Consider the following 26,093-nt stretch of genomic DNA (forward strand, 5'->3'; position numbering starts at 1 on the left):
AATTCTGGTGCCAGTCCATTTTCAGTCGGTCTACTAACGTCATGATGACGTTTCTCGGGTAGAGGTCTATTTCAGGTGACACGGTGTTTCATGACGCAACATATATTCGAAACACGAAATTCGCGCATAGAAGAACCTTTGTTTGAACTGCTTGAGCCTTTGGAAAATTGTTTATACACAACGCGTGCAAAACAATCGCACATTTTGGGCATGTGAGTAACGTTGGTGGAATTTCTATCGTGTCGCGGACTGGAACGTTTTCCCCGCGAACCTCTCTCGGCTTCCTCTCTCCCCATCGCTATCGGCATCACAGTTGTTGTGCTTCTTGGATTGCGGCACGTAAGTTGCGCGTTTCCTATTTATTCAGCAAACTTATGGGATTTTTGGGTGTATCTGAGGATACATATGAATCACGAAGTGTTAATACAGTGTAGCGTTCACAGAAAAAAGGACCGGCATTACTTCTGACGACAAAACCAATGTTAACACATGTGAAGTTCAAACTTTCGGCTTAGGTGCTTGCATCGTAGCTTAAGAGACATTGTAGACAGAGATGCAAGCTTTCATCCAAAGTTAGCGGTCAATTTTGTGCTTCATTGAACCCACTGGGGGACATCAGTGGGTCTTGGAAAAACTTGTAGCATTCCACTGAGTACCGACGTTGGTACGACCAGTGGTTTATCCAGAATCCCAAGCATGGAGGGGTGTTTGAAAAAAATTGGGGAGGTCAATATTATAGTTACGTCAGTACAGCTTAACATATCGTTACCGACTTATGTCTAAAGCTCAAATCGCAAGGGCACCCCCTGTAGGGGGTACACAGGTGAAAAAGTTAAGGGAGTGTTACTGAACATTTGGGGGGGGGGGGGATGTAGGGGGTACGAGTATTCTTTTTCACTCCCTGCTGTTTACACAGAATGGCGTTGTCCAAAAAAGACGTGGAGGAGTTGAGACCTTGGATCGACAGAACGGTAGAGAAATTCCTAGGCTTCAGTGAGCCGACGTTGGTCACAGCTGCAGTGAGCTGCCTGTCAAACGGCTATGACCGCAAGAAGACTACAGGTGAATTCTTGTTATTAACTAATGAGCTATGACTGAGTCAGTTGGGGATGGGGATATAGTTGCATGTAAATTCACTGCACAATCTTGATGACCTAGACAAGTTGTCATCACTACTGGATGACACGAAAGCCGGAAAGTTATCGGACAAGCTTTTCGAAGCCATTGAAGACCTGAAAGTAAAGAGCAGGAAACGAAAAGCAAAGGTAGTTTGTCCGTTTCTGAAGGCGTTTTCTAAAGAATGATGTGGGCTTGGCAAGAAAATGTATGAGTGTAAGCTTTTCTTGTTACAGGATGAGAACGAATCGTCAGATGGACGAAAATCACGTTTTTCCGAGGAGGCATCTATTCCGCAGCCTGGTCAACCAAGTCCTGGACAACTAACAGCAATGCAGGTGAAGGAAGAAAGCTACGTAGTTCAATAATTGCTAGGTAGCAAGCGAACTAGTGACCAGAATTCATCACGTCCCCCTGTTTCGGGTTTTTACCGTGATGAGCTACGTAATTGTTGCTCGCTGTAGGATAGTATGAAAGTTCGAGCTAAAATTCTAATTCTAAATGCACGAGGGTTAAGTGTATGACACCACGTCCCTATGTCATGTAGCCTCAGAAACTTGTGCACTTGGTGTTTAGTGACATAAGTTCACAGCCCTAAGCTGTGCACCTCTTCTGTTGAATTTGCCTGAAAAGAAAAGAGCCCTTCAGTGCTGTCAATAGTCAGACATAGAGAATCACAAATAAACTACAAAGGAATAGTCTTGAATAGAGTTTGAAAGCCACATCGAAATTGTTAGGAAACCATGAAAACTTTGGAAGTCTTAGCTAGCTGCATAGAAGCTCAGATATCTGTTATGAAATACAAAGCTTGCGGCGAGATTCTTTCTGTGCCTACACGATAAACTAAGTTGCAGAATTATTTGACAGCAAATCAAATGAGGCTTCACTAGACAAGCATTAAGAGTGAAGATTTAGTACGCATGCACGACACAATTGCTCTGCACCTCCGTTCTCATCAAACAAGTAGCCCAAGGTAAAAGTCGGAAGCACAATCGTGCCGTAAAGCTGGCGGAAAAATCGGAAGTAGTTGGCGCCTTCAGTAACCTAACTACTCTAGTTAACTACTTAAAATAGTAGTTTAACTAGTAGTTGCCACTACATTTCTGCAAGTAGTTGATAACTACTTTTTAACTACAATCAGGTAGTTTAACTACATGTAGTTAACTACTGGCCATCACTGGTCGTCAGGTTTAACCGTAATGCTCGAGCGCATGGCCCGCAACGACTTCTGTGCCGCCAAGCGTTGACACTAGGGTCCTTACGCACAAGCATTTTTTCACAATGTCAACGCTTGGTGGCACCGGCGTCTTCGCGACCCATGTGCTTGTGCACTGCAGTCTGGCAACATTTGGCAAAGACCATGGTGGAATGCATCGAAAGGACGAGAACCCGATTTGTGATAGTGATGCAGTTGGTGTACATATGCCTTTTAAGTAACATATTTGACTGCATGTAATGCCAGGTGACATTTTTAGTGTCCCACGGTAGAAAAGCTACTGCAAACCCGCAAGTGTGATGCAGGAGTAGTTAAAACTCTTGATTCTGGGCAGAAGTCGAACACTTTCCAGATGATTTGTTGAGCAAAAACGTCGCGTGACTACTCGCTGCTTTGCTGCTAATGTTTTCGACGTCAGTATCGCTTGTCTGACGAGGATGGTCGGGATCGTGGACTATCTAACGAGGATCGATCTTTGGATGAACTCCAGACTTCGGACAATGAAAGGCTTTCTGCGTAGTTGCACAGAAGAACAGTGACATCCGTTGCTGACGCCAACGACAAATTTTCGACTCGTTCACGCCGACTTGCTAAGTGCAGACATGTTATTGGAAGCTTCAGCTTCCACTATTGTGCTTGTGTTTTAATTTCACAGTGCAGGCAATATTTTCAAGCCACTTTTGGTTTTGCCAGTGCATGTGTCAAAAGTAGATGAGCACCCACAAACACAACGCATGCGAAAGAGCGACAAACTTTCCTTTTGCCCTCTGTCAGCACTGTGTCAGCTGCTAAGAGGGGGGGGTCTTCTGTGTCACATGACTAGGGTTGCCACCTTCGGAGTGAAAAATACCGGCTGAGGGAGAGGAGGTGGAATAGAGGGAAAGGAGGAAAGGCTCGTGGGAAAGGGAAAGTGGGTGAGGAACGTCCTAGCTGGCTCGACACAACCACCAACAGCTTTGCACAACCACTGCTCTTGTCCCCTCCGAACACAAGACGTAGTGAATAACAATGATAATAATAATAACAGTGAATCATCATAATAATTAATAACTAAGAAAACGACTGCAGACTGCGGAGTTAGGTCTGTGCTCCAGATTTATTCAAGCTGTAGTGGAATGTTGAAGGAAAAACCCCGTAAAAGCCCTTATGTAAGGTCTTGAGCCACAAATACCGGCAAAAGGCTGCTGGTATCACCTTCCTACTGGCAACCGGCAGAGCGCGCAAATAACCGGCCGTGCCGGTGTAATACCGGCCTGGTGGCAACCCTACACGTGACGCAGTGCTGGAGACAAATCACTTCGGAGCTGGGAGGGGCAGATTGGAAATGCTGAGGGCGAGCAGCCTGCGAAACGCGATTGCGGTGCCTGGGTAGCGCATATAATACGAGTCAATTTTTTGGGACCGATTTTCTAGGTAAAAAAAAAAAGCGTTAAAATGTCGTCAAATACAGTTGTCCTTGGAGATGCATTCATCACATACACTTTCCTCTCCAGATCAAGGAGATGATGGCAAATGCTCAGCGCATGATTGAAGAAAGAAAACGGGCCCTTGGAGTATGTACTCTTGTTCTGACCCATGACCTCGGTTCAAAGTGCTTGTAACGGTAGCTAGACGACTATTTTGCAAGCAGGCTGTGACACCGCAAACCCCCCAGGTTCCAGTTGCACGGCCGATGGGTTTGGCTGGTATCGGATTTGGAGCAACCCCCGCATTTGGCGGAGTTGGAGACAACAAGGGTCGCATTGCTGAACTGACTGCCCAGATACAGGCCAAGCTGGCTTCGCGGCCAGGATTGGGAATGGCCCCCGGAGCACAGCTGCAAGGAGGCATGGTTGTGCCACCTCAAGCTACCATGTGTGTAAACTTACATTGTGTACTCTAAGTGTACTCTTTGGGACTTCATTCCTGTGAACATAGCAGGAGCAGGCAAGCTAGCTGGTGTTGAATTGATATTAACATTGCCTTGAGTTTGTTCATCTCGTCCTGTGTTCGTCCTGTGTTTTTCCCCTCAAACTCAAGGCAAGGTTAATATCAATTCATTCCTGTGCATGTTAGTGACTTACCGAGTGTCTTCGTAGCCCATTGTTTTTATTGTAGTTAGCCATTTTTTGTTTTCCTAAGTGATCTGGAATATCTGGCTCTTGTAATGGCTGCCTGTTTCTCCATTTTTTTTCTTTTCTTATCAACTCAACTCAACTCCTTCCTCTGTTATCAAACCTGCATTTTCCGTAATTAGCAGGCCGAGATAATTAGAGCCTGAAGTTTTGGGGTTTTACCCGATTCTTCCCCAAATTTGCACCCCGAACTGAAGGTTGCCTCTTTAGGATGAAATCCGATTTTTACCCAGCAAATTGCCCTCTCTGGGATGTCTGTAGGTATGCACCATCTTACTTGTTTGGCAGAAAAATGTAGTTGCATCACCGTTTGTACCAAACTGCTACAGTTAGTTTGAATAACTGAGCCCGATTTCTCCCCGATTTTAGCGTAATGGAAGTTTTCGCATAAATTTAGTGCACATGTTTATTTACCCGATTTTTACCCCCCGAATTTAGAAAAAAATATTTCTCGGTAAACTTCAGGCTCTAGAGATAATGTATCGAATTTCAAATCCAGTGTAAAGATAGCGAATTTAACAGTGAGTGACCCTTCGAGGGAATGTGTTTCCAGCAAGATGGTTCCCGAACAGCATGCTGTCATAGGCATTGCTTCGTAAATATAGTTAGTACGTAAATCACAAGTGAAATGTTGATATTTTTGTTTCAGGAGTAAACTAGTACTCCTTCTTATTGAATTGTAAATGTGATTTCTGATTGTGTTTTTCCTGCCAGGCCTACGCCACTCATTCTGAACGCCGAAGGAAGGACTGTTGATCTGTCGGGCAAAGAAATTCAACTGGCGCACCATACTCCCACTCTAAAGGTAAGAATTTATCACCATGATTTCACTCATGTTAACTGCACTGCAGATAAGCTGCCGACCAGCTCATTCTGGACTTGTGGCAAAATTTCTGTAAGGGGGCTTTAAAGGAGCAGTTTGCCTGCGGCCTATTGCGCTGGCGGCAGGGTTCTGGAGCGAACAAAAATAATGTTTTTGTGCGAACCAGAATGGAACCAAAAACAAAAAAAAAAAGTTCTTGGTTCAAATAAATTAAATAAATAATATTAAATTAAATAAAAATTGAACTATTTGGCACTCAAGGGTATGTAACGCCAGACCTCGAGTGCACAATACGTGGCATCCGTCGGTGTTTGGCACACCTCGGAAAAGCGTGCAACGAAGAAGGCCGCCACTAAATACCCCACGGTTGCCGTTCCGGATCACTTCAGCGCGCTAAGTTTAGCGGCAAAATTTTTTTGTTGTTTCTGCGAATGAATCTACTCTTTATATGTCCAAATAAAACGCGTATAACAACTTTCTGTGTCGTGTTTCACTTTATGGTCCCGTTTTTAAACGTGTTAAGCGATCGGAAGGATCTAGTGCACGGCTGCATGCATCACATAGCGTACCTGTCGTACCAGGCGCTGCAGGCACAGTCGTCCATTTCTCCTTCGGTGACTTGGCCTGGCTTGGATTGTGCTTCAACTGGATCTTTAGCGCGCTACAGTCCAACGCAAGCCAACGTCTGGTAACTATGGGGTATCTAAGGGCGGCCTCCGGCATTGCACGCATCGGGATAGGAACAAATACCGTATTTTCACGCGTATTAGCCGCGGCTTATGCGCGATTTTTTTTTCTCACGGGCGCCCTGCGGCTTATCCACCGGTGCGGCTTATCTGATGACTATTTTTTCCTGGTATTTTCCCCATACGCCGATTTTAACAGCACTGCCCTGCCGATGCACGAACAGTGCGTAACAGGAACGGGTCCATATTCGAGTAGATTGATCTTCCTGGTGCATTCCCCAAGCAGCTTTAAGGAAAGTGGTGACAGTGATTCACGTCTTCTGGAAGATCACGGACCCATCAGTCCACGAAAAACACCCGACAAGGGCACAATCCGATCTTGGTAGAACTCCAGAACTGACCTCCTCTGTTGTACACTGTGCCGATCCCGGAGTATGGACCACAGGGTTTATGGCCTTCTCTATGGTCTCCTTTGTCGCACAAATCAGTCGTCTCGTATTGCCCGCGGCTTATCTGCGGGTGCGGCTTATCTGCCAGAAAATTTTCAAAACGTCCCAAAAAACGCGTCCTGCGGCTTATCTGCGGTGCGGCTTATACGCGTGAAATTACGGTACATGGGAAAATGGTGACCTTGGGGGACCTGTTCTGCACATTGCGCGAAACTCTATGCATTGCGCGTCCCCAGAACCGCCAACACTACCGCTTACGTACGCAACTACGATAGCGTATGGTGCACAAAAACTCGCGGTTGTTGGAACGGATCGGTACTGTTCCGTCTCAATCTACCACCTGAGCTTTAGGGCGAACTTTGTGTTCCTATGCGCGGTGCAACGCGGGAGCAACGCGGGAGCCTGGTTCGCGGACGCATCGATCGGATTATACGATGCACACTGCTTTCACGTTCGAAATAACAAACTTTTTTATCAATAGACACACATGGGCATTTGACGGGACCTTCGAATTCGATCGAATTAAGCGGAAAAACGAATTATCGGAAGTCGTATTAACGGAAGTCTACTGTAGTTACATAGTATATCAGACAGTGCTTCCAAGGTTGCACCATGCCGCTCATGCCTTTTTCATGATATTTTTTGTAAATTTAATTGAGCAGTGATGAGACACTGTACAGTGCAAATACTGCACATGGTGGCTTCTGATGGTAACTGTTTGATGAACGGAGTAGTGTTTCAAGTAATGCTAGATGTCACTTCCTTGCTCCTTTAAAACGAAGGCTATGTTTATGCAAACTGTGAAGGAATTATGCCTTTATTTGTGCTTTTGGTATGCATTCACATGCTATCAGTATACTGTACTTGCATCAAAATCAGCTGCCACCCTAACTGAAAGAGCCTGTATCAGCATTGCCTTCTGATCACTAAGAAACTTCATAAATGTGCCTAGGAGTTTGGTCTGTTTAAAAATGTGCTCTATTACTGCAGATTGTTAAATTAGTAATTAAATTTTACAAAGGCGGACCTGCACTCAAACCCTGTGTCAAACTGGCAGTGTATTAGTGGTCAACACTATGTCAAGGAAGCTGCATTTTGCCCTTTACCTGGGTTTTCCTGAGACGCTTTAAGACAAATGTCAGCACAGTTCCCTGCGAAGTCAGCCCACGATGCACGATCCCCCAGAGCGACATGACGCCACACTGGCAGGCAGACCGCTCGGAAATATTGGGCTACCACCACTACCTTTTGCTTAGCTTTGCGCCTATTGGTGACGATGCAGTTGGCATGGAAAGTCACATATGTGTTATCAATTTCAATTTGCAGTAATGATCCACATCTTAAATTTTGTATTGTTACGAAGCATTGGATTGAATGATGGATGAAATAAAATGCAAAGTACATAATTGCATATTTTCACAATGTGGCATCTCTTTGCGCTAAGACAAAGGAGCTGATTCCTACTTTTCCGCCTCTAGGCTAATATCAGAGCCCAGAAGAGAGAACAGTTCAAAATCCACCAGGAAAAAGGGAGCGACGAAATTGTTGAGCAGAAGTTCTTCGATCAACGAGTCAAGTATGTACAACGGACTCTTACATGCGCGTTCTATTTTCGGCTCCTTTTGGTTCAGTGACAGAGCCATAGAAAGCTTTAAATGTTCCACTTTTTTTTTTGTAGTGCGAAACCTGCTGCAAGAGGAAAAAAGCTTTTCAAATTTCACGAGAAGGGGAAGTACGAACAGCTGGCACAAAAATTACGGACGAAGGTTAGTTTGCGCTTTTTTTTCTTTTTATGCCTGATGCTCAAGAATCAGTTATTCTTCCTGCCTGTCATAGTGTCGTGTCTGTACTCATACATTTTATGCTGTGTTCTCAGGCCAAGTTAGAGAAGCTGCAGCAAGAAATCGCTCAGGCTGCAAAAAAGACGGGCATTTCTTGTGCTACCAAGATTGCCCTCATGGTTCCGAAGAAGGAAGTTGTAAGTAGCGTCCTTTTGCTCTTGTCTGTAATGGACACTAAGGAACTTGTTTCGAACAGTAAAAGCAGGGACAAATTTACGTTGGAAGGCAGACCATAGCGCCGATAGAGCTCTGACGATCTTGTTTCGATGATGCATTTATGAGCCATCAGTCACATGTCCCACAAACTCTTTTTGCTGTAGTTCAGGATGCCCCATGAAACGTGAAATATTTAGTTGCACTTTCCGCTACAGTGTTGCGTGTCTAATCTCATCTTGTTTTTGACGTGTCCAACCGCATTGCTTATAAATACGGTGCAGCAGCATTATTCCAAACTCAACGGGGACTGAAGTTTTATTCAAATAAAGTGGAATGTAGTTAGTGATGTGTGGAGTGTGGATTAAAGGGGATTTCTTTCGTTGTGCCCAATATTTCATTGTATCAAGCCTGACAAAATGTGGCAGCCAGTTGCGGCAGGGAATAAAAATTATTTTGCTGTACCGCGAATTTCGTTGTATAGCGTTTCTCTATATTGAGGTTTGACATGTACTTATTATCAGGTAAGTACCAAAACATCTCGGGGTAGAAAATAATCTGTTATAACCACTTGCATTTGTTCCCTCAGATATACTTTCGAAAACATAGGGGTTAGCACTCATTGCAATGGAAATCGGTAACAGATACCACAGGTGCGAAAAATGTATTCAGTTGTATTCATTGACATTCGTTTCTAACCTATGATCTTTAACATTCAGGCATCCTCAATCACATTTGTGAACAGATCATTATTGCACAGTACCCATGTATTCCGTGGTGTGATATCCGTGCCGCATACAGTGAAACCCGCGTACAACGATAGTGACGGTAATCGCGAATTCCATCGTTATACGGGGTACATCGTTAAACGAGGGCTGACCTAAATAGCGCGTCCCCGAAAAGTGGCGCTCCACCCCGCGTGTAGCAAAAGAAAGAGACACAGATGCTTAAAAAAAACGCGAAGCTGTGTGACATCGCACTGGTTTGGGAAAACAGCGATCAGAACTCGTGGATGGAACCAGAGTCATTGCAGGACAACTTCTGGCAACACTACACGTCACCATTCCGCAAGTCGGCTTCACCTAACGCCTGCGTGCTTTAGGAGAAGCTAGCTTTAGAACACTGTCGCGCGACTCGCGGGCGGAGTGCACGTGCTAGGACTTTTGAACCATCTCGCGAATTCGAGCAGCATTGGCCAATAACGGAGACACAATAGCGTTACCACCTACGCTTCCACTGACAGTATTGGAAAATGAACAGTCGTTGTCTATTTTCTTGTCTCAATTTTTATTTTGGTTAAATTCTTTTGATGTGAATTTCGGATTATACGATTTTTTTCCGCTACCCCGTGAGATTCGTAGCATCGAGATTCTACTGTTTTTTTTTTTTCGTAATCTCGTAATCTTTATTTAGTCAGTATTGTAAAATGTACAGAAAGCGGGACTGTGAGGGCAAGCCCTGTAGTACAGTCCCAGCACAGTTCAAGAACTAACAGCTAAAAGATACAGTTTAGTTGTGATTAAGATATTGTTAAATCAATATAAGACTTAAAAAAACACTACATGGGGAGTTACCCGACAACTAAAACACTAATAAGTAACTAAAGTACACACGGGGAGTTACCCAACAACTAATACACTCATAAGTTACTACAGAACACAGGGAGAGTAACCCGACAATAAACAGACTGGTAGGTTATTGAGCAGCCTTGCGGGCACAGGAGCCTTATACAGTTATTGAGAAAAACAATTTTAACCAAAACATCATATGTTATCATGTAATTCATCACATGGTTACATCTACATTGATGATGGGGTATTATGCTGGGAGTGTAACAAACTGTGTAACTGATACTTAAAATGGGGAAAAGAGGTTAGGGACCATATATGAGACGGCAATGAATTCCAGACATTGGATCCGAAATAACTCATTGAATGAATCCCGTAATTCGTTCGAGGTTGAGGTACCTGTAGCATATCAGGTTCGCACCGCAGCGAATAAGGTTTTTGAAGATGTGTGATTGAAATAAGATGATCTGAGATCATGCCGTTGCATAATCTGTAGATTAGGATGGCAACCTTATATTTCAGTAAATTGTATATGCTCTGGATAGACAGACACTGGAATGCAAATGAGATGCTATCGCGGGCTATGTATCTTATCGCAGCGAAAATCGCCGCGGGGTTACGCGCACGGGACAGCATCCAACATCGTAGTACGAATACTCGGAACCGCGGTCTCCATCGCTATACACTGGTCGTTTCCCGAAGAAACAATGTATATTTTGACGGTAAAATCATGAACCATCGTTTTACGAGGGATATCGTTATACGCGATGTCGCTATCCGCGGGTTTGACTATAAAAATATTTTTTGTGAAAGATTGAAGTCCTGGCCATAAACTGTTTACATCCTAAACAAAATGACAGGTAAGCCTTAAAAGGTCCTTGAAGGACTTCAATGAGTCCTTGAGCTTCTAGCTGTACATGGATTACATTTAGTTAAGAAATGACATGTAGCATTAAAAGAAAAAAAAAGTGGAGTGCTTCTAAAGTGTGTGTACTTTCTCCAAAATGTTACAGGGTGAGTCTGACCTTTCTAGGGCCACATAGTCTGTAACTATCACTTCTGGAATAGCATTAGAATTTTCCAGAGAGAATATATACTGTAACAATAAGGATGAAAGGTTACAGGTAAACCCGTCATCCCTGCTACAACAGCGTTCCTGCAGTCCGTACCCCAACAGATAGCAATTAATAGTGACTGCATGCTGGGGGATGAAACACGTTGCACTTTGAATGTTTTTCCTTTTTTTTAAATAGCACTTTATAGGTGTCATCCCTGTTGCACTGGTTAGATATTACTAAGGCCCGGGTTTTCCGGGTATTCCGCAAAATTTCACGGAATCTGGAATCCATCGCGGAATCCTTCGTTTTGGCACATAATTTCGCGGAATCCCTTATTTTGCTCGAAATTTCGCGGAAATCCGATTGGGTCAAAGGACACTACTGGCGCGACGTGGACAGTTACTACGATGTCCAGCGTCACAGGAAAAGTATTGCAAGCTCACGCGAAATAATGTCAGATTTCGCCAGGGGCCTATAGGTACAGTAGAACCTCGATGATACGATCACGGATGATACGAATTCTTTTCCGGTCCCGGCCGGAATGCCTATTCGTCCCATGTATTAGAGTTCGGATGATACGAACGCGTTATCTTGCCTTTACGGATGATACGAATGAGCCGAGGATGCGACAGAGGTCGTTCCCCCGTGACGCGAGAGCGCGTGAGTCATGCTGCTGCGTCTTTCGAAAAGGGAGGGCGAGCCTCACCACGAACTCCCTTACATCATGTAGCGCAATGCAAGCAATGACTTCCTTTTGGTGGTGATGGTGGAGATAAGATCAAAGGGATTGAACGGCCCACCTTATCTCTGTTTTGACCTTTTTACCCCCCTCGCAACAATAAACCGCGAAGCTGTGTGACATCGCTCTGGCGGAAAACAGCGACCAGAACCCCAGAACACGTGGAGGGAACATATCAGGACAACTTGTGGCAACATTACGCGTCACCATTCCGCAAGTCGGCTTCACCTAACGCCTGCTTGCTTTAGGAGAAGCTCGCTTTAGACCATTGTCGCGCGACTCGCGGGTGAAAAGCACGTGCTAAGTCTTTTGAATCATCTCGCGTATTTGAGCAGCATTGGCCAAAAACGGAGGCACAAAAGCGTTACAAACGACCTCTTTCATTGACAGTAACGGAAAATGAACAGTCACTGTCTATTTTCTTGCCTCAATTTTTATTTTGGTTTAATTCGTTTGATACGAATTTTTTCCGCGACCCCGCGAGATTCGTATCATCGAGATTCTACTGTATTACCCATATATGTATTTCACTTTTCATGGGCTTTACATGCTGAGGCACCTTAATGGAAACTTTGCTTGCTGTGATGAGATGGACACATAATAGTCATCATCGCCTTGTGCTCACTGTCTCAAAAAAATAAATAACGTACCTCCAACATTACTAAAGCTAACTGCTTAATGTAACTACAGCTGCCTAGCCTTTAGCTAAGACGAATTAGAGGAACAAAGCGCGAGAGACCATACTTCTGGTTCGCCTTTCTGTCATGTTTGCTTGCCTTTTCCAGAGGAAATTCTCAACTTGCCAACTGAGGCAGTTGAATTCCCTTGCTCAAAGGTACTATCAATTGCTAGCCCTCCTTGTGTTAATCATAAACAGTTTTCGAACAACTTCTGTTGCAGCGTCTTTCTGCCAGCCATTGTTGCATGGTGTGCATATTTGACAGATGCGCTCTTAGATGTGCAGGGCCTTTGGACAGTTCTAAGCCGTTGTACTGAACAGGTTATTTTAAAGCTGGAAATCAGTTCAAGCTGTACAAATTGACATTAGTCCCAGCTGCTGGGACAATTTTGTACATGTGAAATATTACAGTAGGACCTTGGCACATCAGAACGGGATTGAGTTTAAAAATAAAGCGTGTTCAGTTGGTGTTCGTAACTTTGCAAATTTGTTTCCTGTCTGCATCATTTCCATGCGCTGCTGCTTAGGATGTCAAAATTAGATTTTTTGTCCTTCTGATTTGTGGTCCAGTTAAAGAAAAAATGGTTCAGCAGCAGTATTTCTTTAGCTCCTTTGATTAAAAAAAATAATTCATAGCCAGAGATAAGCTGTGTTTCTTTTTATCGCAATCCCTATTATTAACAGAATGAAACTGGTAGTTGATAATATATTGAGTGCTGGCAATAATTCTGTTTTGTAGCTGTGTGCTTCGAGATGTTGAAGTGATAATTATGATGCTAGGGCAACATATTTTTGGGTACTACCAGATATGGCCCTATTGCATTGCGGTGTGCAGTGTATCTGTCTTATCTCTTGCGTTCTTGATGTGGCGCCCTCTTTTCACGCATTTTGAAACAGCATTTTTATCTGGTCCATTTCGAAAACCTGAAAAGAAGTATCCATTCAAGGACCTGCAACAAATTTTATGTACAGCTGCCTAGCAAACCACAAGAAGTAATGGAATAATATAGTATAACACATTCTCTTCTCTCTATCACTCACATATCACAGCATATTGGTGCACAAGCCTTTTACTAGCTAAACTGTCGTTGTAATGTTAATTTTTGGAACACAAAAAATGTCAAGAGTTCAGCTACAATAACACAGACTGAGAAGAAAGCAAATCTTGAACTTTCAGATCAATATCTGGATTGTAGCACATGCATCCTTGATGCAGAGCATCAAGGCTCTGCTATGAAAAGGAAATTTTCAAGGGATTTGTGTCTGAAAAGACATGCACCATGTACCCAGCACAGCTTGTTGCAATTTTAACGAGCAGCCATGGTTAGTAATGTGTCAACACTGTGTCCTTACACGTCACTGTCGTTATTTGATATATTACTGTACAGAGCTGTTTTGAAGACAATAAATTTTAATTCAGATGAATTACAAAATATACAATGTAACCACAGATATTATAGAATCATATGCCCTGCTAAAAGGGAAGCAGCCATACTTTCATATTTTTATGTTTGTGCTGGCACTTGATACCATCGGCTCCTTAGTAAATACTGTCAAAATGCTGGTTTTCACACAGTGAAATCTGATATATAAAACTTTTGCAGAACATAAAAATATACAATTATAAAGGAAAACATATGAGAACCTCTAGGAAACTTTCTGAAGAACACAGCCAGAAGCATTTTTATGAGTTTTCTTGACACAAAGGTTATTGTGCTCTGATAATTTGTTCCACACAGTCAGTTCCTGTAGGGACCTCAAGCGGAAGCAGACAAAAAACACTATAAAACACTATACTCTATTCAAAGAAAAGTATTTTTTCGTAACAGATGGTCTGAATACTTGTGTATCAAGTTTGTGATAGGAAGCTGTACAGGTGCCAACTTCAATTCTCTACGCTAAATTCATTTTTACCTCTTCACCATTCATTGTTATCCGCTTGAAATTCAGCACTGATTAATTAGTTCGGAAATCTGCTATTGCAGGTGAAGTTGATATGAATTCCACGCGGGAAGCTTGAGGGCATATAGTTTATAAATTATTGCTTCGTTGTTGCCACAAGACTGAGCATATTTGCAATACTTGAGGACCTGATATGAGCCAACAAATTTGGAGCTAAGCACATCAACATTGTTCATCTTCTTAATACTCTGATCGTATTTTGTTTATGTTGCACACACTATCACCAACACAAGAACATTTTCAAGGTACAGTGGAATCTCACTAAATGGAAATCGCTTGCAAGGAATTACTGTTTTAACGGAACAATAGCTGCAAGGTTGTTTGGATTTGGATTTGTGCAATGCAAAAATTTTTCTGTGAAACGGAACGAAACTTTTTACACCCCTGGGTCAGCGGAACAAAAAACGGAACTGACTGAACATTTCAAAGCGTCATCGCAGCTTCAGCTCTCCGCTTCCGGTACGACCATGATTAGGAGTAGTACGCTAACAGTAGTAAATGCCATTGGCACCGCGGAAGCGTGCATCATGCTCTTGATCTTCAAAGCAAGATCAAAGTTATCAACAATTTTGAGAGTGGTTGCTACACAAAAACGGTGCTTGCGATAACGAAAAGTACGCTAACAAGAACTCGTAGCGAAAAGGACAAGCTGCGTGATCCGTTTAGTGCTTCACGATTTGGACCGCAAGGGGAAAAACTTTGCCTGGGTGACTACGAAGTGCTTGAAAAATGCTTGCTACTGTGGATAAAGCATGCCCAAAGTCAGAATATCCCAATGAATGGGCCAATTGTTCGTGTGGAGGTGGAACATCTCAATGAGGACTGGAATAAAATTGAAAATTGTGCGTTTATTCCTTGTCTTTGATGCAGTAATATGCATAAAGACCGCTTGCAGCTTCTGCACTCCCGGAAATTGCACCATTTAGCATCTCACACACAGCTCAGTAACTGGAACTCCTGATAAACACAACAGATTTTGTAGCTCCGTTTAAAGAGATTCCACTGTAACTGTAACAAGGTCAAAGTTTGTGGGTGATCTCAGTTGTGTATGGGGTAAAGCGTTCATAGCTGAGTTACATCTTGCAAGACAAATTATAGCCATGACTGGCAGCTGACAGCTGTTTAACTTGTTGTCTAAAGAAGCCTCTGTCAACACTATCATGGGTGAACACGTAGGACATAGATCGATAAAGCAGCATACATGCAGGCAGGCTGGCGGACGAACTCCATGGTACTTTTTGAGCCATCTTGTCGTGTTGTCTTCATCGTTGGCCCAGTGCTCAGGCTTATTTACCATAGAGGATGTAGATCCTTAATCCTCGTTAACATGCCACTGTCCTTCCTTCCTTTGCACAGAAAGAGGGAGAGGTCCCTGATGTAGAATGGTGGGATACATTCATCATCAAAGGTGAAAGGTAAGGCTAGCCTGGGATGCCCCACACGTGTGCCCTGGCCCTGACTCCATGGTTGCAAGAATCTGGATCTTGTTTTTCAACTGTCCTTCGTGTCTCATACTGCTGTTTTTCGTGGCCTTTATAAGTTACTTTCTCATGCATGAAAATGGCACTTGCGCAGCTAGAAGATGTATACATGTTCTTGCGTAAGTGCATTGTGGAGAATTCATTAACAGCATATATATTTTGTTGTCTGCTACACTCAATGAATACAACCCTAACTTTAAGTAGATAAGGTTTTTGTGATCAGCAGCTGCCAATGTAAACAACAGAAAAGTTGTCTTTGTCCCAAACATTTTCGTGGCTGCGTGAAGCACCAAGCACGTTGCATGTTCTTCAGGGTGTAAATTTTTCTCATTCAAATGCCAGGACTGACCCATTGGGCAGTTTTCGTTTTTGGAAACTATACTAGTACAGAACAAAGTGATAGCAACGGGACATATGGGGACTGTGTGAAGGTGCACCACAAACTCTGAAGCTACAGTCTCTCCACATTTGATTTGTGAAAGCTCCCCTGTAGATGTCTACCTGCAGTATGCATCGTATTTCACTACGAAAGAGACATTTCAGCACTCTACGCACGTCTATATCTCTCTCCCATCTCGGGAGAACCAATGCCAAACTGTACAAGATGTCACACCTAGGTTGTGAAGAGCCCCCCCCCCCACAAGTTTATCGAAGGTACTTGAGAAGTGTTCCTATCTCAAAAGTGGACACTGATCTATACTGATTATGTAAATAGGTAACTGGCAGTGTTAATCTGCATTGTGATTGTCATATTCACTATTTTGCTTTCACACTGTACCTGTTCATTCGTCTGTTTGTCCCAGCCAGTCTTCCTTTGTAGAGGAATTGTCGTGCTAGAACGTCTCCACATGTGCTTACGCAGGGAATGTATTGTATTATACAACATTTCTTTGTGTGGGTCGTAACCTGACATGGATATCATGGACACTGTTAACAGTCTGTCGAGATTGTGTGTCTTGCAGTTATGACAGTGTGCTGAGCAGTACTGCTAACTTTGAAGACCTGTTGGAAGGTGTCACCAACCTTGTGGAACATCCCATACAGATGAAAGCTCCAAGTAAGTGTCACAGTTACTTCGTACCAGAATTTCGCATATCTGATGGAGTAGTGGAGCGAAGTAAGCTAGTTCATCACTCAGTAAAACTGTTATGTCAGACAAGTGCAAAGGCAAAATTTGTAACAGATGTAGTGTGTTGAGCTACTTACACATGACATGATCAAATTCTGTTGGCAGTAGCAGTTAAAGCGGGGAAACATGTCCTGCTGGGGACACACTATCTCCTTCATTGAGCAAACAATAGAAGCAGTGAAAAGGTGTTAGTCATCAATTATTGCATTTTAAAGTTCCTGCTATACATTAACTCTTTCCTTATCGCCTCAAAAATGGCCATTTTTGGGTGGCTTGACAAATATATTTTTTGTGGCTGATAGTACCCCTTCAAAATACGTTGCTATATAGGAGAATGTAGCCAAATGAATGCCCTATCGAATGATGTAAGTTTCAGAAACAAAGCTATCCATGTATTCCTAAATTAGTTTTGGAACACAAAAAAATCAGTGCAGGCAGCAGTGCCTGTATCTTGAAAAAAAAAAAAAAATCAAGTTCCAAAATATACAAAATGTGGCAGATGCTGTCAGAAATAATGTGTGCAGATATCAACACTCTGGGTTGTGGAAAATACGTCAACACTCGTGTTGTTCATCTAACTGAGTGACAGAGTTAATTGAAGGAGCAAAACAGAAACGAACACCATAATTTGTGCAGAAAACTTTCATTTCATGCTCAGCTTTGCTGTTCTTATAACACATTTTGGTATTTCGCCGCTTTTCTATTCCTCCCGGTTAGTTTTGAGACAGGAAGAATAGCAGTAGTACAAGTTATACACGTCCATACATTCAGGGCAAAAATCTGATTATCCAATACCTTCAGAGTTATTACTTGCATTCTAATAAACGAAATCAAACCAAATATGCTTCAAATGCATGTATTGCGCATTTGCAAAAAAGGTCTGCAGCAGGAACGCGAGGTCACGACCAAGATAACATCTCCAAACTGCCTCCTTGGCACAGAGCCTCGCTTCATAAATCACCACCATGAGGAAAAGCTAAAAGTTTAAAAAAAAACTCATTCTGTATTGTTTATAGTATCCACCAAATGTCACCACTTGTCCATATCTGGTTTGGAGGCTAAGTAGCACGGTTCGCAAACCGTCAATCACCCGTGATCAACGCTCTGTGGGTGTGGTAAGAAGGTGCAGTAAGATTTACCGTGTCCAGTGAGGCTATCTGTTGGGGTTCAGAACCAGTTTGAACACAGTGAAAAGATTGTTTGCGAGATAAATTTATGCTGCTGCTAAGACATTAATATACAATTTGAATATTTGTGACTTTTTATGAGGTGTCTAATCAATCTGAGTAGAAACAAAATGAAATCTATTTGGTTTCTAGACAGGTTGCATGAAAACGACTGCAGTAGCATTCCATTTATTTCACATCCTTAAGTTTGTATCACTGTTTTCTGGATGTACTGCACATACAGTGCATGCACAGGGTTCTTCATTTTCGGGTTTTATTATTTTTGAAATTTGGGGTAAAAATTGATTGATTTTTTTTTTCAAACGCAAATTCTGGGAGAAATTGGGTGTTTTCCGTCACATGCTTTTTTTATCGACAGTTTTCGGGTGAAACTAAAATCACGTGAATCAAGCTGCCAAGATGAGTCACTTCGGAAACAACCTTTCTTTTTATTGTATCTTGATTGCAACACACTGACCCTGACAGAGTACAAAATGTAAGACGCTACATATTTACGAGTGTTTCACCCTGACCTGCTTACATACAGAATTGCGAAAAATTGGGTTTACCCCGAAAACGAAGAACCCTATGCATACGGTGTGTCGCTTGAAAAACATACTCAAAACAAATATTCTGTGACCTCCTCAAACTCAGTGATCTTGGTTTAGAATGTACCACATTATTTCTTTTCAGCTGCAACAACAAAACCTGTACTGCTCCCTGTTTACCTGACCAAAAAGGAGCGGAAGAAGCTGCGTCGCCAAAATAGGCGTGAGGCATGGAAGGAAAAGCAGGAGAAAATTCGTCTGGGCTTAGACCCTCCACCAGAACCAAAAGGTGGTGTAGTTAATAAGTTACAGTATTTGTAACAGTCTGTCTCCAACTTTTATACGGTAATTATTTGTTTTATTGAAAGCCTTTCTGAAACGAGCAAAAACTATGGTAAATTGCAGCATATATGATAAATAGTTGCCTATTCATGATGTGACCAGCAATTAAGGCTGATGGCATGCGCCATTATAATACTCTAGAATCTAGAAAGTGTAATACACGCTGAGATTTCATTAGTCTGACCTACAGAGTCACACTGGCACACTTTATCAGTACTTTTACTGTGTCGCACAAAGCTTCTGGTACAAACAGCCCAAATTCCCTTACCCCAAATTCTCCCAAAGAGAGTGACCTCAGGGCGAGGGGTTCCTGGAGGTTCTCCTGCATTCCTTCTAGTCGAGCACCCCTGTTGATGGGTCGTGCCATTTACGAGGACTTTGTCGTCTGAAACAGTGCTTCCAATTCAGCCAACTCTTATAGGTGGTTGAATTGGTGGACGACCACACAATTTTGGCTGGTCCATTTTTTATCATCCAGACTTAATGAAATCAAGAAACTGATCAATGTTATCCCATCAGAGTGGAGAAGCTATTCTTATGTGCCAGCCTTTCTCTAAACCCGAATAGGCATGCACTAGAGGACCGTACTTTCGAGAACATATTCAAATGTGACGCGTTCAAGTAAAAACGTAATTGGACAATGACGGTCCCAGTAAGGAGTGCATGAATTGTGCGTATTTCCGCTTTTTATTTCTTGAGAACCCCCAAATCATGTATCAATGTACTACTAGTCGTACAATGATATCCGACGCCCTCATTCTCGCTGACCAACTTTGGCAGCGCTCTGTCCGGCGTTGCACCCTTCCGCGAATTGTGGGGCACTGCGTGAACAGAACGTCAGGAGGATGTACCCTCGCACTTTTGCTCGCGGGGTAGCGGAAAAAAGTTTGTATCATCCGAAATTTGTATCAAAAGAATTAAACCAAAATAAAAATTGAGGCAAGAAAATAGACAGTGACTGTTCATTTTCCATTACTCTCAGTGAAAGAGGTCAATCGTAACGCTTTTGTGTCGCCGTTTTTGGCCAGTGCTGCCCAAATTCGCGAGAGGATTGAAAAGGTCCAGTTCGTGCTCTCCACCCACGAGTCACGCGATAGTGTTCTAAAGCATGTAGGCGTTAGGTGAAGCCTATAGGGTCACTAAATAAGCTTCGCTTCAGAGTATCGACACTGAGGTCCAAGGGAGAGCAGGAGCGCCATCTTGTTTCCGCACCACACCGGTACCGTCCCCAGCTGAGGATCAGAGACGGGGAACATAATGCTCGCTGTGGGGTAGAGAAGGGTGTATGATTGTCGTGCGATAATCCATGTATCGTCCACCAGAGTGTCCCGAGGATATCAAGGTGAGCTCAAGGCCGGCAACCTTGATGAGCTGCTTGCAAGAGAAAGGAACATTTGACCCGCGCACGATAGATGACATCGTTCGCTAAAGTGCGCGTGGCGCAGAAACGAGATGGCGCATGCTCCCTCTTGGAACTCAGTGTTCATACTCTGAAGCGAAGCTTATTTAGTGACTCTAGTGAGGCCGACTTCCGGAATGGTGACGCGTAATGTTGCGGGAAGTTGTCCCGATACGTTCCCTCCACGTGTTGTGGTCGCTCTTTTCCTAAGCCCGTGGGATATCGCGCATCGTTGTGAGGAGGATAAAAAGGTCAAAACAGAGATAAGGTGATAACGATCTGGGCCCTGTTATCTTATCTCCACCACCACCATCACCAAAGGGAGAGTCGTTGCCTACATTGCGCAACATGATGTAAGGGAGTTCGTGGTGAAGATGGTGAGGATCTCCCTTGTTTTTCGAAAGAAGGAGCAGCATTGCTCACACGCTCGCGTGTCACAGGGGAACAACCTCTTGCATCCTCGGCTCATTCGTGTCATCCGTAAAGGCAAGATAACGCGTTTGTATCATCCGAACTCTAATGCATTGAAGGAATAGGCATTCCGGTCGGGACTGGAAAATAATTTGTATAATCCATGATCGTATCATCGAGATTGTACTGTATTTCCACCCTCTTTCGTAGCATCCATCATTAGCGTCGCTCGCGGTATAACCCGAAGCACTCGACTTCCATAGGATGGCGCTGACCTAGGTCAGCCCTCCCGTAGTGATATCCCTCGAATAAGGATTAAATTAGAAATAACCACCGATATCGTTATACACGGGTTTCACTGTAGTTGTGTAATACAGAGAAGCACTAGTATTATGTATTGTGATACCTCAAAATCAAAGTAGTATGTATTAGTGTTGTAATACTGGTTTCTGGGAAGTATTATGTATGAAGAGGTAACATTTCCTTTAGTTTGAGGAACACACAAGAAGAAGAGGACAACACAAGACCTTACCTTAAGCTCTTACCTCCTCAATTTGCTCATCAACATATTATGTATCTTTATCATATTATATATCTTATTATGTATATGAGTATGTGTATTACTGTCCACATCTGATGCGGTTCTACTGCTTTTGGTGGTGCGGTCCCAGATTAGTACTGAGTCTTCTTTTTTTTTTTTTAATGCAATATATATATGTTACAATACCATTTATAGGTCAGTTTTCATTGGCAATATCTTTCTCTGCTCCTATAATGCATATATCGGCATTTATGTAGTGTGGAGAAAACATATCCCTGAGTTCGAATTTGTGTAGTGCTTGAATTTTGGTTCTCTTTTACTCTGATGCTTGCTCAAGCGTGCCCTGCTTGTAAGACAGTTTGTTAAAAAGGCAATACATGCATCGCTGATGAATCATGACCAACTAACTCCGCAGTTCGGATGTCCAACCTCATGAGAGTCCTCGGAACGCAGCAAGTACAAGACCCTACCAAAATTGAAGCGCATGTCAGAGAACAGATGGTCAAGAGACAGAGGTAAGGATCACTTTTACATAATACCCTTGGTAGTGTGCAAGTATTGATATTCATCGGTAGAGCTTACCTTTGTGCCCTTATTATCCCTTATTACAAACCCCAATATATATATATAAATATATATAAATATATATATATATAATCTGTTCTGCACTGTGCAGTGTTACAGTATAGTACACACACTAAGTCCACGACACTCCAAACTTCTACAGGGCACATGAGGAGGCAAACGCATCACGAAAGTTAACAGTGGAACAGAGAAGAGAGAAAAAGGTGAAGAAGCTGAAAGAAGACACTACACGTGGTGTCCATGTTTCAGTGTATAGGCAAGTACTTTCCCTTCTCCTTTCATGAAAAACAAATAAATGTTGGAATGATCAGCTTCAGTGTAGTGAGCCCACGTTTAGACGTGAGTGCCTTTGTTCAAGCGGTGTATTCGTAGACCATTGTGTTTTTTGGGTGTTATGCTTTTTGACCGGGGATGAGGAATGGGGAGGACATAAGGCGAAGCCAACTTGCAGGATATATTCAAGTCCGCATTTTTGTGCTTAAAGTACAACATGGGGGCTATTCGACAAAAACTTTTGAGGAAGAAATTCCAGAATTTTACTTTGCAAAAAAAATTTGTAAACTTGCACAAACTTTGCAAACTTCGTGCATGCCACAAGCATCGAGCCTGTCAAGTGCGGTGGTGAAAATTGCTTACATAGGGTAAAATGAACTCTACCCTATCAGATAAGACGCTTTCTAACATGCTCCGTGGCTTACGTGGGCCGTAATGGCTGCTTAAAACGGTTTTCGCCAAGCACTGCATCATTGAGAGGCTCTGTACTCCATAAATTTCAATATTGTTAGAAAAGACCAATGTTCTGTTGCTTTCTGAGTCATAAGGAACCACCAAAAAAATCCACATAAAATTCTAGGGGCGGTCGAGCAGCACCTCTGGATCATTTGGCATGGAATGGCCCTGTTGTACTATATGGATGATGCTAAATGCACATTGTGTGCTTTCTTGCAGGGTATTGAATCTCACGAATCAGTCAAAGAAATTCAAAGTGGAGATGAATGCCAAGCAGTTGTTCTTGACTGGTTGTGTGGTGCTGTACAAGAATGTCAACATCATAGTTGTGGAAGGGGGACCTAAACAGCAGAAGAAATATCGACGTCTGATGTTGAATCGTATCAAGTGGTCCGAAGACCAGGCCTCTGCTGATGGAAGTATGTATTGTCATTGGGGGAGCATTTAACTCTTGCATGCACAGAGTAATACATGGGACTTGGAAAGGTCCCTGAACTGAAACTGTGCTCTTCTGCTTTACAGCTGAAAATGGTGAAAAAGTAGACAATCGTTGTGTGCTAGTTTGGGAGGTGAGTTCACTCAACATGCATGAAAAATTGCGCTTTCTGTACATGGCATTAGAGCAGATCACCCATTACTGTGTGTCTCGCATTTAGTGTTGGTTTGCAGTAATATTTGTCATTCTCCAGGGAACGGTAAAGTCTCGTAGTTTTGGCGAGATGAAATTCAAGATTTGCCCCACAGAGAGCTTTGCAAGGGAGCACTTCAAGAAGCACGGTGTGGAGCATTATTGGGACTTGGCGTACAGCTCTACCATCCTGGAAATGGCCGACGATGCACAGTGAATTACATTTGATGTGTCAGGTGAAGAACGTGGCAAACATTTTCTGTACATACATTGCCTTCAGATTTCATTCCCACGATTACAGTTGTTACAAAAACTATGACCGGTACTCTCCTTAATGAATTACATGCGATAGCATACAGAATATTTTGTCAACATTTTGTCAGAATATTTTGTAGCGACAGAACCGTCCAATTACGCGTGTCCGGCATGATTTACAGTTAGGGAGTGACTTTTTCGGGTTAAATGCCTTTCTCAGATTCGGGGAGTAAAAATCGGGCGCTATTTTTTAAATCTGTAATTCGGGGAGAAATCGGGCGATAATTGTGCCTTCGGGTGTTATCGGGTGTTTTTGTTTCTCCTCTTGTCTATTAGGTCTTTTCCTAATCTCTCTCTCTTTTTTTTTGCGGGATCGTGACCTTCCACTGATAATCCACGAAGGCATGGACAGTGTTGACACAGACGGGTGTGTAGAGCGAGAAATGAGGCGACCAGGCTCTACTGAGGTTGATGGGTTTTAATGACGGTTAATGGCGATGAACCGAAAACAAAAGCTCGGGTCACGCGCAGTGCTGCGCGTAACCGATGGCGGTGCTGGTGATGATTATGACGCTGCTGCTACAGGGCTCCCCCCCGTGGTGGATGACAAGGCTGGCGAGGAGGGCCGAGGTTGGCGGAAAGGTCGGGCGCCGAGGCCAAGGAGTACAGGAGCCGGACCCGAGGCGGCGGGCGGCTCGTAGTGTGCGAGCTGCGGCGCCCAATGCACCCGACGTGGAGGGGAAGGAATGCTGGAGACAGGAGCTGAACACGGACGTAGGTAGGGCGGGTCGGGCGATACCAGAGGTGCAGACTCCAGGAATGCGGGCTTAAGCCTGTCGATGGCCACAGTGTCAGGTCCCCGTGGAAGATCGAGGCGGAAAAACTTCGCGGCTCGCGAGATGACCCTGTAGGGGCCGTCATAGGGAGGCTGCAAGCTGGAGCGCACAGAGTCCCGGCGGACGAAGACGTGGGTGGCTTGATTAAGGTCGGGGCTCACGAACACGCGTGTTGCGGGAGCGGAGCGGGTAGGCGTGGGCTTGAGGTCCCGGAAGAGCTGGCGGAGACGGTCGATGTAGGAGGAAGGGTCGTGCACGAGCGGGGCCGATGGGGTGAAGAATGCTCCGGGAAGGCGGAGCGGGCAGCCGTAGACCATGTGGGCCGCGCTGCAGTCATCCTGGCGGATCGCGGCGCGAAGGCCAAGCAGGACGAAGGGTAGACGCTCGGGCCAGGTTGTGTCGCCGTGGTCAGTGGCGCGGAGGGAAGCCTTGAGCTGCCGATGAAGGCGCTCGACCAGGCCGTTGGCAGCCGGATGGTAGGCCGTGGTTCGGATGTGATGGGTTCCGAGGGCGCTGCACAGGTGACGGAAGAGGGCCGATTCAAACTGGCGTCCTCTGTCCGTGGTTACAGTGGACGGGACGCCGAATCGGGAAACCCAGGAGAAGAGGAATGCGTGGGCCACCGTCTCTGCCGTGATGTCAGGGATCGGCGTTACCTCCGGCCAGCGGGTAAAGCGGTCGATGCACGAGAGCAGGTAGCGGTAGCCTTTGGCCGGAGGAAGCGGGCCGACCAAGTCGATGTGGACCTGGTCGAAACGTGCATCTGGCGGAAGGAACCGCGATGGAGGCGAGATGGTGTGGCGGTAGATTTTGGACCGCTGGCAGGCCAGGCAGGCCCGCGCCCAGTCACGGACGTCGGCATTCATGCGAGGCCATATGTAGCGCTCTGCGACGATCTTTTGCGTGCCGCGCACGCCAGGGTGGGACAGCGAGTGGAGGGCGTTGAAAACATGCCGGCGGAAGGCCAGGGGAACGAAAGGGCGCGGGGTACCAGTAGAGGTGTCGCACCATAGACTTGCCGTCGAACCGGGGAGCGAGATCTCCCGAAAAGCGGTGGATGAGGCGGGGGATGAACGAAGGGCGGCGAGCTCTTGATCAGCCTGTTGCGCCTGGGCGATGCCGTCCAAATCGACCGCGGGGGGCTGATGGAGAGCATTGACGTCCGGCCGCGAGAGTGCGTCGGCAGCGGCATTGCCTTCGCCTGCGACGTGTCGCACATCGGTCGTGAACTCCAAGAGGTAGCACATGTGGCGGGTTTCACGAGGCGAGTGGTTGAGGGAGGCCGATCGCAGGGCGAACATGAGAGGCTTGTGGTCGGTGTACAGCACAAACGGGCGGCCCTCGAGAAAATGGCGGTAGTGTCTGCATGCCAGGTAGGCGGCGAGGAGCTCACGTCCGAAGGTGCTGTAGCGTGTTTCGGCTGGCGAGAGACGTTGGGAAAAGAAACCGAGAGGTTTCCAGTTGCCATCCTGACGCTGTTGCAAGACCGCGCCGACAGCAGCTTCGGGTCACCAGTTGTAGAGCGAGAAATGAGGCGACCAGGCTCTACTGAGGTTGATGGGTTTTAATGACGGTTAATGGCGATGAACCGAAAACGAAAGCTCGGGTCACGCGCAGTGCTGCGCGTAACCGATGGCGG

The 26,093-nt window shown here is 44.5% G+C and overlaps 1 protein-coding gene across 2 annotated transcripts; it reads left to right on the forward strand.

Annotated features, from left to right (window-relative positions):
* Nucleotides 1-279: 279 nt before the first annotated feature.
* Nucleotides 280-23,679, forward strand: LOC135386140 (U4/U6 small nuclear ribonucleoprotein Prp3-like). Of its 2 annotated transcripts, none has more exons than XM_064615901.1 (18): nucleotides 280-339; nucleotides 917-1,062; nucleotides 1,159-1,265; nucleotides 1,353-1,454; nucleotides 3,826-3,885; nucleotides 3,963-4,186; nucleotides 5,161-5,251; nucleotides 7,883-7,980; nucleotides 8,083-8,170; nucleotides 8,281-8,382; nucleotides 15,761-15,819; nucleotides 16,848-16,942; nucleotides 18,874-19,017; nucleotides 21,837-21,936; nucleotides 22,149-22,262; nucleotides 22,955-23,154; nucleotides 23,258-23,304; nucleotides 23,425-23,679. In XM_064615901.1, exons 2-18 carry the CDS (start codon nucleotides 918-920, stop codon nucleotides 23,578-23,580), a joined length of 1,932 nt encoding a protein of 643 aa, XP_064471971.1. In that variant the 5' UTR covers nucleotides 280-339; nucleotide 917; the 3' UTR covers nucleotides 23,581-23,679. The 2 variants fall into 2 exon arrangements, with proteins under 2 accessions (XP_064471971.1, XP_064471972.1); XM_064615902.1 differs by having other exon boundaries at nucleotides 3,987-4,186.
* Nucleotides 23,680-26,093: the final 2,414 nt, after the last annotated feature.

Source organism: Ornithodoros turicata, chromosome 2 (genome assembly GCF_037126465.1).
Source record: "Ornithodoros turicata isolate Travis chromosome 2, ASM3712646v1, whole genome shotgun sequence".
Taxonomy (NCBI): domain Eukaryota; kingdom Metazoa; phylum Arthropoda; class Arachnida; order Ixodida; family Argasidae; genus Ornithodoros; species Ornithodoros turicata.

Excerpts from the sequence above, each read along its gene's own strand:
- LOC135386140 (XM_064615901.1), top strand. The coding sequence starts at position 918 with ATGGCGTTGTCCAAAAAAGACGTGGAGGAGTTGAGACCTTGGATCGAC. Across the intron at positions 1,266-1,352 it reads GCAGGAAACGAAAAGCAAAG|GATGAGAACGAATCGTCAGA; the intron begins GTAGTTTGTCCG and ends TTCTTGTTACAG. Across the intron at positions 19,018-21,836 it reads CCCTCCACCAGAACCAAAAG|TTCGGATGTCCAACCTCATG; the intron begins GTGGTGTAGTTA and ends CTAACTCCGCAG.